Source organism: Triticum dicoccoides, chromosome 5B (genome assembly GCF_002162155.2).
Source record: "Triticum dicoccoides isolate Atlit2015 ecotype Zavitan chromosome 5B, WEW_v2.0, whole genome shotgun sequence".
Classification (NCBI taxonomy): Eukaryota; Viridiplantae; Streptophyta; class Magnoliopsida; order Poales; family Poaceae; genus Triticum; species Triticum dicoccoides.
Genome location: NC_041389.1, coordinates 573,858,895 through 573,873,340, shown reverse-complemented (window position 1 = coordinate 573,873,340; position 14,446 = coordinate 573,858,895). Strand labels below are relative to the sequence as shown.

The following is a 14,446-nucleotide window of genomic DNA, read 5'->3' as shown; positions in this document are numbered from 1 at the left end:
ATATAATTCTAGCATGAATAATAAACATTTATCATGATATAAGGAAATAAATAATAACTTTATTATTGCCTCTACGGCATATTTCCGTCAGATATATGGATTGGGGACTGTTCTTTAAAAACTACATTTTGGGACCTATTTTACATAAGTCGACAACAGGAGGCTACTCTTGCACAGGTCTAGGTGGAAGGTGTACTCCATCTTACCTTTAGGAGATGTGTTGATGAGGGGGTTATGGCTAGAAGGGTTGATCTCATCAATATAGTTAGTCAGGTTGTTTTGTCTGATTCCCGAGACCAGCCTGTTTGGATGTTGGGATCTTCCAGCTAATACACTGTCAAGTCTTTTTACAAACTAATCAACTTTGGGGGGATACCCTCTGAGATTAAAGATGATATATGGAAAATAAAGTCCCTCCCCCCCAACATCTACGTTTTCCTGTGGTTGATATACTATAACAAGAGGTTGACCAGAGATAATTTAGCCAAACGCATACATGTAGAAGACAAGACTTGTGTCTTCTGTGATGAACTGGAGACAATACAACATCTCTTCTTTGACTGTATTGTAGCTATACAAGTGTGGGAGTTTGTGGCTGAAAGCTTTAACATTTCTACACCTGATTCTTTTGTTTCACTTTCTTCTTTTTGGAAGAGAAGAAAACACTGTGAAGCTTTGAACATCACTACTTCTGCTGCCTTGTGGAGCTTATGGCATTTGCAAAATGACTTTGTTTTCCAAGGGCAAAGATGGCGAAGTATACACTATGCTTTGGATCTGTTGGGAGCAATGATTAGACGGTGGAAAATTTTATGTTCAGAGGCTCAGGGTGCGCTTCTTCTCCGGTGCTTAAGGTTGTTGGACCATCGAAGAGGGGAGTTGCTTAGGATCGCTTGGAGTCGATGAGCATCTGAGCGCCGCTGGGATTGCATATGCTAGATTGCCTACCCTTATCTTTGGTCCGTTTGAGATCTTGTATCTGTATACCCCAGGTTCTGTATCCTCCCTGGAACTACCATATACCTTAAAACTGCTGTAATAGGGTAGCGTGAGAACTTGGATGTTTCTTTCTGTGGCAGCTACTCTTCGGTTGTCGCTGAGCGTTGTAAACTGTCCGTTGATGTGGTTTGCCTTGGCTTTAATAAAAGTTGGGGCGGGGGGAAACCCCTTTCATTTCAAAAAAGTAGTTGCTATTGTTTGAGAGCGGCGTTTCTGCTCCGGGCTCACATGAGCCCGGGCAAAATAAGTAAATCATTAAAAATAGAAACAAAAATTAAAGAAAATCTGAAGTTCTTTTGCAAGCAAGATGCTCATGTGTGTGATGTTCGTGTAAAAATTTGTGGAGTTTGGACATTCGAGGAGCGCGCGACAAAAAAGACAAAATTTGGCTCTGTGAGTAAGGTTACTCTTCACGCACTGTTTGAACCGATTTTCTCTTTTTTGCCACGAGCTCCACAGATGTCCAAACGCGATGAAATTTTGCACTGACATGGGCACGCTAACATCTTCCATACAATTTTTTCTAGTTTTTTTGAATTTTTCTAGTACTTTTTTTTTTAAATTTACTATAGCTCGAGAGCAGACGAGTCTGGACACCGATTTGGATTTTCACTATTGTTTGTGTTTCCGAATGGGTATGGTGAGGCGAAAGCCAATCTACGAGCTGGACTACTACGGGGCCAATCTATGGTGTGCGCCTATATAGTACTTCCTCTGCGAGGAAATATAAGAGCGAACGCTGTTATATTTCTTTACACAGGGAGTAGTTATGTTTAAGGGCACTCCTCTGTTTAAAACAATTGATATTATATGTTTTTCTGAAAGAAGTTATAGTAGATTTTTTAAAGTAAAACTTTACTATTAGTTTGACCGTCTACATTAAAATGGTGTGGTTAGATCTTAGTCGACTTAGATTTATTTTTCTAATGACACAGAGTGTAGTGTAACAGATGTGCATCCCATGGCAGTTCCCAAAGTTTATCTGCAGCAACGCTGCTATCAAGGGCGATGGAACATGAGACTGCATTCTGGTGGAGGTAACCTGAAGGAGGGAACCTCAACACCGGGAAGAAGGCTCCGTCAAGCGATAGAACATATAAAAAGTTTAAAAAAAAATTTATAAGTTGTAGCATCGGCTGAGATTTAGCAATCCTGATATTAAAACTTGAGGATTCGTGTACGTGCAAAACCGACCAGAGAGAAAAAAATCTCGATCTGACGGCTAAGAATGAGCGGTTGACCAAGAAACAGAGTACAACTAGTACTATCTTTTCAAGTTCCGTGAGCCGGCTACGTGCCCCGGACATTCTACTTTGGACATGTAGCACTCACACGGGACGCACGCATTTGAACATTCTACTTTGGAGTTGTGGACTTGTACATCACGCGAGCCAGCACAGTAGAGCATATTCCGACTTTCCAAGTTCCATTCCAGCGCAACCGACGAGCCAGAGGCGGAGCTGCCCAGGCACAGGCAGCACAGCAGCAGCCGGTGGCCACCCCTCCCACAGCAGTAAACAAATCCGCTCCGTCGTCGCCACGCTTCCCTTCGTCAACACCCGCGACCTCGCCCCGCCCCCGCCGCCTCGGTCCGACCGGAGGCCCCCATCCCCAATTCCTCGCCGCCTCCGCCGCCCAAGCTCCTCCGCGCGCTTCCATCCAAATCCCGCGCCCGCGATTCGGCAGGCCAGGCCAGGCCCCCTTCCTGGTTAGTTGGCTGAGGCGCCCCTCTCCTGCGTTCTTGAGGAATTCTTTGACCGGATTCGATACGGTCTCCAGCCTCGCCGTCTTCCCACCGAGCTTCCTCCGCCCCGGTCAAAGTTTGCGGCCGGCCTTTTCCAGCGAGTTCCGTCCCGGCCTTTCGGCTTTCGTCACAGCCCCGCCGCGGTGAGCAGCTCTTCTCCCGCCCCCCACCCTTTGCTTCCTTTCCACCCCTCGCGAGATCTGCAACCCCTCCTGCTTCTCCGGCAGCCTGCTCCACCTTGCTGCCAAAGAGGCGGTTCTTGGCTCATCTCTGCTGCTCCCCGATATACTTTGCCAGTTGCCACGCACCGATTCCGCGCCCCCGATAAGGAATTCTGGTTGTTGGGCTTGCGGTGCAGTTCCTCAAGAATCAAGATTCCTAATTTGGGCTGCGTGCAAAGATGGCGTCCAGCGCCGGTGATCTGCCCGAGGTGAAATTCAAGAGGACCGGGAGCCTGGGGAGCAGCGACTACGTGCGAGCAGACAAGATCGACCTCACCAGCCTCGACATCCAGCTAGAGCAGCAGCTCAACAAGAAATGGGGCAAGACCAACATCAAGCCCCAGGGACCCAAGGCGGACTGGGAGATTGACCTTGCTAAGCTGGAGATCCGGCATGTCATCGCCCAGGGCACGTATGGAACCGTCTACCGTGGCACCTATGATGGCCAGCAGGTCGCAGGTATCTACCTCAATCGGCTGAAAACCGTGAACTCATGTTGCTTGATTGATTTTTATTTATATGTGGTCCTATGCCCTTTTATGTATGTGTTCATCAGGTCGAATTACACATGATTATAGGGGATTAAAAACATATATATGTATACGTCATGACACATGTTTTTTTTATACAAGCAAGCACAAGTTTGCAGGTTTTGGGATAATTAGTTACTCTAGTCTCTTCTATGAGATGAATGATACATGCTGATGTTTATTGGTTGTGTAATTTGTCTTCACAACTTCCCCAATGTTTCAGAACTTCCAATAAGTACAGGTTTTGAGATTAGGCGTGTTTAATCCAGTACCATGCTCTTTTAAACCCATCCCAATTTCGAACTGGGTGCCTTAAACCATACGTAGTTGTTTAGCAATGTGCGATGTCTAGCAGTTTGACAGTTATTCGTGTGCGCCCTGTTAATTAATCCTTGAACTTCATGATAACTCTTTATGCCTCACACAATGGTTAGTATTTTCGCAACAATTTGGCCCACGTGTTTCTATCAAACACACATCAAAATTCATTTCTAGTGTGTTTTAGAGCACCTTCAATTTTGTTTATGTTCTTTTCTTGTACCCAAGAAGCTGCATCTAAATTATGTAGTTTAAGCTTTTATTTCTTATGTCAATATTTTACCTTCCTTACATCGGATATTCACATAAATAGCAAACAGTTGAGTTATGCTTCTAGGCACTGTAAAAGGTAGGAGCAAAATTTGCTAGATGGCCAACCTATTGTGAATGCAAGAAGCTTTGCACTTGTATTTTTCAAGGAATCTCTTATAGTTGGATTCAGACAAATACATATAGACTCCTAATTAGTAGGTATAACTTAGTTGGACATTCTCCTTTCTGCAGCATCCATTCTATGTATTGATAAGATCTATTAAACTGTTGCATTCTTATATTGCTACTCTGCACATCTATATATATTTATCTGAATTTTTAAAAATCTGAACATGTGAAGGGCCGTTTCACTAAAGAACTGGGTGATTGTCTGTTAGCTGTTTATCATTATTTTGAACATTGGTTGGGCTGGACCATGTATTCATCTGCTTGCTGACCTTCTGCATATTTGTGTGCCCAGATTGATGCTCTTGCTCATGAATAATTTCAAGATAGTGTCATCTTTTTTCCTCCATCAAGTTCTTCCTTTCCCTGATTACATTTCTGGACATTTACTTACTCTGTCAGTCCATCTGAGGTTTTTCACCTTTGGGCATCAGTCCTAATTTCACATGCCACTCTGCATCGATTTCCCCCTAATCAGCATTGTATCACTATCAACATTGATTTATTTAAATTTCTACTAAGTTATGATTTTTTTTTCTTTTTCAAAAAGGGGGGACTCCCCGGCCTCTGCATCAGAACGATGCATACGGCCACATTTTTAAATAAAATAGGTTCAACAATGTCTTAGGGTCGTGAAACAAAATAAAGGCGAGCTCACATAGAGCCTCAACGCCAAAACAAGAAAAGGCCATAAAGCCACAACCGGCTAGCATAATAAAGATAGGAAAACTAATCGCCTATCCTATTACATGACCGCCATCCAAACCGGTTGAAGATATCCCGCGCTACCATCTCCCACCGGACAGATCCAGTAACCAAACGCTCCCTGGCCTCCGTCGGAGTGAGTAAGGACCACATACGGATCAGCGCCGTAGCACGGAATACAACCTGCAAAAGATGAATAGTAGTTATTCTGTTAAAAGCCAAATCATTTCTGCAATTCCAAATTGCCCATAACAACGCACAAACTCCTACACGAATGTGTCTAGCTGTATCGGACTCTATCCCATCCAGCCACGTTCCAAATAACGAACCGACCGAACTCGGAGGAGTAATGTTAAAGGCAATTTGCACGGTGCGCCACAGAATTCTCGCCAACGGGCACTCAAAGAAGAGATGCTTAATGGTCTCGTCCCGATCACAGAAACTACACCTAAGTTATGATACTTCCGTCAACCAATTTCCTTTGAGTCCTTTGCAAATGAACATGAATTCTTCCGTGTTGAATTTTTGCATATGCTCGTAAATGTTTCTGCAGTCAGCTCAATAGTGGATATATGTCTCTATAACTAAATGGCATGCTATCTGAAGCGTAGTTCTGCTGCTTTGTACCGTCTGTTTGGGCTTACTTTCCAAGCTTATCTTTTTGTGACCCACTTCAGTTTCCTAAGTTCTATAGGTTTCCATAAAATAGAAAGTGAAGACTTTGTTCCATTGAGCACTTCAGTTAGATGCATGCCTGTATGTTGTTCATTTGTTCTTTCAACTAGCTTCATAAGACTGACATGCTTGTATTTACAGTGCACATATGCCAGCAGTAGCATCTTTTAAACTTTACATGATTATAACTATTCTTACTGGTGATTTTCAAAACAGCGTGTATAGTTTTCTATAATTAGATATCCAGTTTTTACTCAAAATATACGATGAATTTGTCACTTCATCATTTTAGGAATTTGGGATTGTTTTGTTCACAATGTTACGCAATATACGAGCACCGTATTAATTTCATCATACTGTTTGCAGTGAAGCTGTTGGATTGGGGAGAAGATGGTTTTGCCACAGAAGCCGAAACTACTGCTTTGCGAACATCATTTAAGCAGGAGGTTGCTGTTTGGCATAAGCTCAGCCATCCTAACGTTACAAGGGTGAATATTTCCAATCATACATAGCTTCCATCAATCCTGTCCTTCATATGTGATATTTGCTCCTGTAGTAAAGCTGATAGCTCATTGAGTATTAACTTTTAATTCAGGATTAAAATTTGTAACATGTCGTAATCTCTTCTGCAGTTTATTGGTGCGTCTATGGGGACCACCGACCTCAAGATACCGGTCAATGACAACGGCGCGCGTGCCAACTTGCCAGCTAGAGCATGTTGTGTTGTGGTAGAGTATCTCGCTGGAGGCACTTTGAAGCAGTATCTGATAAAGAACAGACGGCGGAAGCTCGCCTACAAAGTCGTGGTTCAGCTTGCATTGGATCTGTCCAGAGGGTAATAAGCTCTTCAGCTCAAATCACCGCTATGCATTATTTCTAGAGTATCTGAATCCAAAAGTAATAGTCTAGCACCTTCCTTTTGCAGATTGAGCTATCTACACTCTAGAAAGATCGTACATCGGGACGTGAAAACTGAAAATATGCTGCTTGATACACAGCGTAACCTTAAGATTGCTGATTTTGGCGTTGCACGTGTGGAGGCTCAGAATCCGAAGGATATGACTGGTGCGACAGGCACACTTGGTTATATGGCCCCAGAGGTATTTATTGGACTGACCCCTTTTAAGTTTGTTCCTTCACAAAATGGCCGTCCTACTTAAAACAAAATTTCCTGTTCTTCCTTGTATGCATTTACAGGTTCTTGATGGTAAACCATACAACAGGAAATGTGATGTTTACAGTTTTGGCATTTGCTTGTGGGAAATCTATTGCTGTGACATGCCATACCCAGACCTAAGTTTTGCCGATGTCTCTTCTGCTGTCGTTCACCAGGTTTGTCGTGTGTTCTAGATATACTCCTGCCATGCCATTTTCCTTCCTTGTATCATATTATCCGGCACAGAGCACATAAATCAAATATAATCACTGCTTGTTTGTGGACAGAATTTGCGGCCAGACATACCCCGTTGCTGTCCAAGTGCATTTGCGAACATTATGCGTAAATGCTGGGATGGAAATCCTGATAAGCGCCCCGATATGGACGAGGTGGTGCAGCTCATGGAGGCCCTCGACACAAGCAAAGGCGGCGGTATGATACCGGATGGCCAGTCGTCCGGATGCTTGTGTTTCACCAGGGCCCGTGGCCCGTAGATACTTTGCACAGCACCCTCCTCCCTCTGGCTATGTGTTACCACTCGACGTGACCGGGAGCTCCACAGCTTGCTTCCCGCTGTCGCTTGTGCAGAGGCTGCTTGCAGCCCTCCAAGTGGGCTTGCCGTTTCTGCGGTGTTGTGTTGGTTGCAGCTCTGGTATGATCACTGTGGTCACTGCTATACGCTTGCCGTATAGCAGTCTGTTGTTGTAATGGTACGTTGTACTTCTACTATGAGGTTACACATAGAGGTCTCTATCTCATTCTTGGAGCTGCCGCCGCCTTTCCTGCGTTCATTTGGCCGCGGCGGCGGTACGTCTTGGATACCGCGTCATGTTTCGGAACCTTTCTCGCTGTGTATATTATACCCAGACTCGAAATGAGTACAATAAAAGTGCATAAATATACTTGTGTTGAGCGCTTATGGTACATTCACCTGTTCAGGACTTGAGGTAATTTTGAGACAAGCTGGTGCTGGTTTCTCTGCTCTTGAGATTTCAGCCTTTTCAAATGAATGTGGCACCAGCTGAATTATTACCGTGGCAAGCAATGTCATTGCCCGCAATGTTTATTCAGGGGAAAAAGGTAGGAAAAAGTACAAGGAGTGACGCTGACTGTGATATTCTTTACAAGTAGTACTAGTAAAAGTTAGAAGTGATTGGAAGCCGGATGATGGGATCAGTGCCTAGCGTCTACTACTTTGTTTCCGGAATGAGTTTAGTGGTTGCGATCATGCGAGTGATAGCAGCCCCAGCACGGCTTTTGCCGCCTAAAACTGAAAGCTGATGGTGAAATACCATTCGCTCGCTGTGGGTGGGTGGGTGGCGCCATCATGTTGTCTGTTGAGACTGGGAGATGAGGTTTGTAGAACCAAAAGCTAAGCCATGATGGGAGGGCTCCTCGTAAAGATAGACGGCGGCGCGAGCGTGCGGCTCATCTGTTTCCTCCTACAGTAGACTAGACTGGTGGAGCAAAGGCCAAGGAAATAATCAATCACAGCGAGCACAGGTGGTGCGATTGGACTGGACGCCGTCCGTCCTAGTCGCCACATTTCCTTGTCCCGTCGTCCATACTATCATCATCATGCTTTGGGATTGCTTGCCACGCCCTGCTCCTAACTCCTACTCCTGCTCTGGGACAAGTGAAGTGACGGCCCTTTTATTTGTGGTTCTTGAGAGGAAAACACACTCCCAGATCTTGGCCAACAAGGAGCGCGGCATGCATGCATCGTGTGGTCTGGATGGGGGAGAGGCGTGCGCCCAGGGTGTCCACCCGTAGTGCACGCACGTACCCGTCAGCTGAGCGAGAGCGCGCGCGCGCACACACACACACAGATTCCTTCCTGTTTATCTTTGCCGGTTTGCCCCATCACACGGCGGCACGTATCCATACCATACCATACCGTACATGCATGGTCCATGCCTTCTCAGCTCCTCTGGGTGGGTGGGCGGCTCATGTGTTCAGACTTCAGACGTGATGTCTCTGTGAAGATTACCATCACACTTACTGTGTTCAAGAATAAACTTTGAGGCTGGTGCCAATGGACTGGTGCTTAAATGGGGTGCTAAGCATATTAAATAGCTTAGCAACCAAACTCCCCAATGCATAGGCGTTTAGCGTCTTGTAGCTAAGCTCTCTTCATTTAATTAGTCCAAGGATCTTTTGTAGTATATAAACTTTGTGGCATATTTGTGCTACGTATTAAGCAAATAATATCCCTTGAGGAAAACACATGAAAATATAGTTGACTTGAGTCCATACATAAAGTGCCAATAAGATATTATGAAAATACATGAAATTACACCTACAATTAAAGATGCTTAAAATAAATGATGATGATAGTCTATTTTGGCCCAAACTTTTTCCAAATATACTCTACCAAATCAGTTTTGAGTGCTCTATGAGTTCCACGATCTCGGATTCTTGCATCCCTTTGTAGCACCTGGGCGAATACCGGTATGTCGCCGTGTGTGAATACTGATGGTAGAACAATGGATGTGCCCGCCTCCTTGTTCAAATCAAGAATATTAGCCGCCGCTTCTTCTTCATCTTCGACTACCATATTGTGAAGAATGATGCAAGCTATCATGACCTTCTGGATATCACCCCGGTCACACAAACGTGCAGGACGACGCAAAATAGAGAATCGACCCTGCAAAACACCAAAAGCACGTTCGACATCCTTCCTTGCCCCTTCCTGATGTGCAGCAAACAACTTGTGCTTCTCTGTTTGTGGCATCGATATTGTCTTCACAAAAGCTGCCCATTCTGGTATATCCCATCTACAACGCCAATGCATACAATCCAGGCTTCCTAACATGCCAGGAAACCCACGGCCTTCGCCAATACAGAGTAAGCGCTGTGTATCTTCAGTGTTGGGGCTTCGTAAATACTCTGCAGCGTAGGTATCAATCACTCCTTGCACAAAGTTCTTCAAGCAATCAACTACGGTAGTCTCGCCAATCTTGAGATATTCATCAAGACTATCTGCAGGTGTGCCATAAGCCAATTGGCGTATTGCCGCCGTGCACTTTTGCAGTGGAGAGAGCCCTTCACGGTTAAGCGCATCTGTCCTTGTGGTGAAGTATGGAGACCACTCACCTAGCGCATTGACGATGCGAAGAAAGAGAGGTCATCTCATCCTGAATCTTCTCCGAAATTTTTTGGTGCGGTAGAGAGGATTGTCGCAGAAGTAATCTCGTACAAGTTGTTGATGTGCTTCTTCACGCGGTCTATTCACGTATATCCTCGGACCACTCCTGCTAAGTGATCTTGCTTGAAGAGCCTCAAGTGTTCCCTTCAACTCCACGACAATCTCCTCGGCGAAGGAGTCTAGCATGTCCTCCTCGGCTAGGAATTCATCAAGTGTGTATAACTCTGTTGGATATGTAGTGTTTCTGGCATCACTATCATGTTGTTGATCTGTATCATCAGGATCATCTGGTGGATGGTTATACATAGGCCTGAAACATGTAACAAACAAGACACCAATTGTACACATCAGAATAAGATCGAACCAAAAAAAATAACAGCTGGGTGACACTGTTTAGATTCCTGAACCAGAGAACAATGACATGAAAGTTAATTGACGAACTTCCCATGATAAAAACAGAATTGCGTTTGATTTCATAAAAAAAGTTCGTGTCTGATTATTTGTATGACTAGATAGCATCAGTGCAAATTTTGCTTCATCTACTAAAAACAGAGTAACGTACCCCCTAATCTTATTCTGTCTGAACCAATTTCTCATAGAACTTCAAATTGTTCGTGTACAACATCTGAAACTTCAGATAAATAGATCCTTATGCATTTCCATCAGATCAATAAGTAGATAGCAATACCTTGAAATTACTTGTTGGTTCTAAACTGAACTAAACTCAGTTTGATCCTATATAAAAAGATCGCTACAGACGTACCTAGATGTAGTATAATCAACTACGTTCCTTCCAACTACAAGTAACTCCAAACTAAACTGAACTGAACCATTGTGTATTACGAGCTGAACTAGTACGTTCTGAAATCAATTAGAACGTTCTGAACTGAACAAAAATTACGAATTGAAATCAACTAGGTCTTCTTGGCCAATTATCATTCAAATTTTGGCCATAGCCCAAGTCTGATGCAGAGAAAAAATCGCATCTAAGCAAGAATGGGAGGGACAAAACATAAGGCGCACTAGCATACAGAAGAAAAGAGTATTCTGATTTGTGAAATGACGATACCCTCGAGCAGATTGTGGCTGGCCGGCGGAGCTACCAGCGACGGCGAACTGAACCGAGGGCGCTGGTGCTGTCCCAGATATCTTCTCCCGCGACTGGCCGGAGGAGCTACCGGTGGCGGCGAGCTGAGCCGAGGGCGTCCCTGGTACTTTCTGCCGGCGGCGGTCCATGGAGGCAACGCCTGAGAGGCGTGGCAGCGTCGCGAGGTGAGGAAGAGGTGGCTATGCCGGGGCGGCGGCGCAGGGCGAGCGGGTTGAGGAGGCCAAAGGGAGAGACGGGAAAGGAGAAGAGGCGAAACGGTTCGGCGGCGTGCACGGCGCACATGATCAAATTAACTGCGTTCCGCCTAGGTACGAGCGCCTGGAATCGTTTCTTTCTGAGGATACCGATTAGCTCTCTCTCCTCATTAATTAACATGCCACGCCTGATTTTTGCTTATGTGACAGACTTAGCACCTGTTTAAGGTGGAGCATTAGGAGGGGCGCGCCGGCTGCACCACACCCAGGGGCCAGGGCAGCAGGCGCAGTCCTGGTTTGAGCTGAGGCAGAACCACCCGCGCAACAACGCGGCGGCCGCGTTAAAGCATGTCCGAAAAGGTTTAAAACGTGGACGACGTCAGAGGTTTGGACTTGCTTCTGCCATCATCCATGGTAGAGTACTGGTAAGGGCATGTACAATGGTAGCATATGGATATATATGCCTCATGACAAAAAGTAATTTGAAGCACCTACATTAATTTTTCCTCTTCAATGCAAGCTATCACTAGTGGGTCTCATTAAAAAATAAAAAATAAAGACTCTAGTACACATGCATCTCTATTTTTCACTTCAACCTTTTCAGCTTTTGTCACCGGACCACGCTTTTTCTCTTCAAGCACCCGCCTCCTGGAGAGGATCCTGCTTCCCTATCCGAACCTATTTTACGTCATATCCAATCCTACGTGGCATGCGAGGCATCACCTTGAAGCTATGCATTGTACATGCCCTAAGCAAGCCAAGCCACGACATTTGTTCCGGACGTGCCATGTAGTCGGATGCACGTTACCACGGACCACATTTCTCAAGTTTGGCTCGTCCGACAGGTGAGCAGTGACGGAAAGAAAAAACGCAGGATGAAGACTCACAAGGTCTTCTCCACGCTCATGAATTAACATGAGACAAACAAAAAGAGTAAGTACACGAGGACACCTTCTTGAATAAGGGAGGAGAGAGAGCAATCTCCCCTGAAAATGCTACCGCGTGCGTTGGATCCGCCTGCGTAGGTGTTCCTTGTCACACCATCTACAGTCATATATGACAAATATGACCCATCAAATGCCTCTCGACGCGCGCACGTCAAATTTCACTTCTTGCATTTGGACATTTCATACTAGATTCTTATATCTATACAAAAACGTGCAAAAGAAGTAGAACCTACGTACTACGTCGATCCTACCTACTACTTGTCGGAGATCACGACGACCTTCGTGCCCGGCTCCGGCACCATGGGCGGCAGTTGCAACTCCAGCTCCTCCGACGCTTCCGGCTGCTCCGCTCCGGCCTCCTTCGCCTCTATCTTCGCGTCGAGCTCGGCGAAGAGCGCGTCGGACTCCGCCTGCTCCCGCCGGAGGAACGCCCGGTTAGCCTCCACATAGGCCTCATACTGGATGGACTCCAGGATGGCCTGCTGCTCCACCATCTTGTCGGACTGGGCGACGGCGAACTCCGCCTCCGCCCGCTCCAAGTTGAAGGCCGACATCTGCTGCTTCGGCCCCTCCACCTCCATCGGAGCAATCTCTTCCTCCTCCTCCTCCTCTTCCCCCGGCTGCTCCTCCTCCTCCTCCTCCTTCCCCGTCTCCGGCGAGTCCGGAGGCAGCCCGGCAGCGATGCGGGCGGCGCACAGCTTGCCTCGCCCGAATCTCCAGCTGGATCTCGTAGCGGCGCTCCGACTCAGCATGGCGTAGTAGATGATCTTGCTCCGGACCATGGTGGTGTTGGGGAACGTTGCATAAAATAAAAAAAATTCTACGCTCACCAAGATCAATCTATGAGTTCATCTAGCAACGAGAGAGAGGAGTGCATCTACATACCCTTGTGGATCGCGAGCGGAAGCGTTCAAGAGAACGGGGTTGAGGGAGTCGTACTCGTCGTGATCCAAATCACTGGAGATCCTAGCGCCGAACGACGGCACCTCCGCGTTCAACACACGTACGGTCAGCGTGACGTCTCCTCCTTCTTGATCCAGCAAGGGGGAAGGAGAGGTTGATAAAGATCCAGCAGCACGACGGCGTGGTGGTGGATGCAGCAGGGCTCCGGCAGGGCTTCGCCAAGCGACTACGGGAGGGAGAAGTGTAGCAAGGGGGGAAGGGAGGCGCCAAGACTTCAGGGTGCGGCTGCCCTCCCACCTCTCCTCTTTATATAGGGACCCCAGGGGGGCGCCGGCCCTAGGAGATGGGATCTCCTAGGGGGGCGGCGGCCAAGGGGGGAAACTTGCCCCCCAAGGCAAGTGGAGGCGCCCCCTCCCCTAGGGTTCCCAACCCTAGGCACAGAGGGGGGCCCAGGGGGGCGCACCAGCCCACCACGGGCTGGTTCCCCTCCCACTTCAGCCCATGGAGCCCTCCGGGATGGGTGGCCCCACCCGGTGGACCCCCGGGACCCTTCCGGTGGTCCCGGTATAATATCGGTGACCCCGAAACTTTCCCGATGGCCGAAACTCGATCCCATATATAATTCTTTACCTCCGGACCATTCCAGAACTCCTCGTGACGTTCGGGATCTCATCTGGGACTCCGAACAACTTTCAGTTTGCTGCATACTAATATCTTTACAACCCTAGCGTCACCGAACCTTAAGTGTGTAGACCCTACGGGTTCGGGAGACACGTAGACATGACCAAGACTGCTCTCCGGTCAATAACCAACAGCGGGATCTGGATACCCATGTTGGCTCCCACATGCTCCTCGATGATCTCATCGGATGAACCACGATGTCGAGGATTCAAACAACCCCGTATACAATTCTCTTTGTCAATCGGTATGTTACTTTCCCGAGATTCGATCGTCGGTATCCCAATACCTCGTTCAATCTCGTTACCGGCAAGTCACTTTACTCGTACCGTAATGCATGATCCCGTGACCAGACACTTGGTCACTTTGAGCTCATTATGATGATGCATTACCGAGTGGGCCCAGTGATACCTCTCCGTAATACAGAATGACAAATCCCAGTCTCGATCCGTGTCAACCCAACAGACACTTTCGGAGATACTCGTAGTATACCTTTATAGTCAGCCAATTACGTTGTGACATTTGGTACACCCAAAGCACTCCTACGGTATCCGGGAGTTACACGATCTCATGGTCTAAGGAAAAGATACTTGACATTGGAAAAGCTCTAGCAAAACGAACTACACGATCTTGTGATATGCTTAGGATTAGGTCTTGTCCATCACATCATTCTCCTAATGAT

General features: G+C 46.6%; 1 protein-coding gene across 3 annotated transcripts; it reads left to right on the top strand.

Moving 5' to 3' along the window:
* The first annotated feature begins 2,420 nt into the window (after positions 1 to 2,420).
* LOC119311724 (serine/threonine-protein kinase STY13-like) lies at positions 2,421 to 7,710 on the top strand. Of its 3 annotated transcripts, none has more exons than XM_037587417.1 (7): positions 2,421 to 2,886; positions 3,102 to 3,423; positions 5,997 to 6,118; positions 6,263 to 6,465; positions 6,556 to 6,730; positions 6,828 to 6,962; positions 7,074 to 7,710. In XM_037587417.1, the coding sequence occupies exons 2-7, from the start codon at positions 3,144 to 3,146 to the stop codon at positions 7,278 to 7,280; spliced, it is 1,122 nt and encodes a 373-aa protein (XP_037443314.1). In that variant the 5' UTR covers positions 2,421 to 2,886; positions 3,102 to 3,143; the 3' UTR covers positions 7,281 to 7,710. The 3 variants fall into 3 exon arrangements, with proteins under 3 accessions (XP_037443314.1, XP_037443313.1, XP_037443312.1); XM_037587416.1 differs by having other exon boundaries at positions 3,041 to 3,423; XM_037587415.1 differs by having other exon boundaries at positions 2,971 to 3,423.
* The last annotated feature ends 6,736 nt before the right edge of the window (positions 7,711 to 14,446 follow it).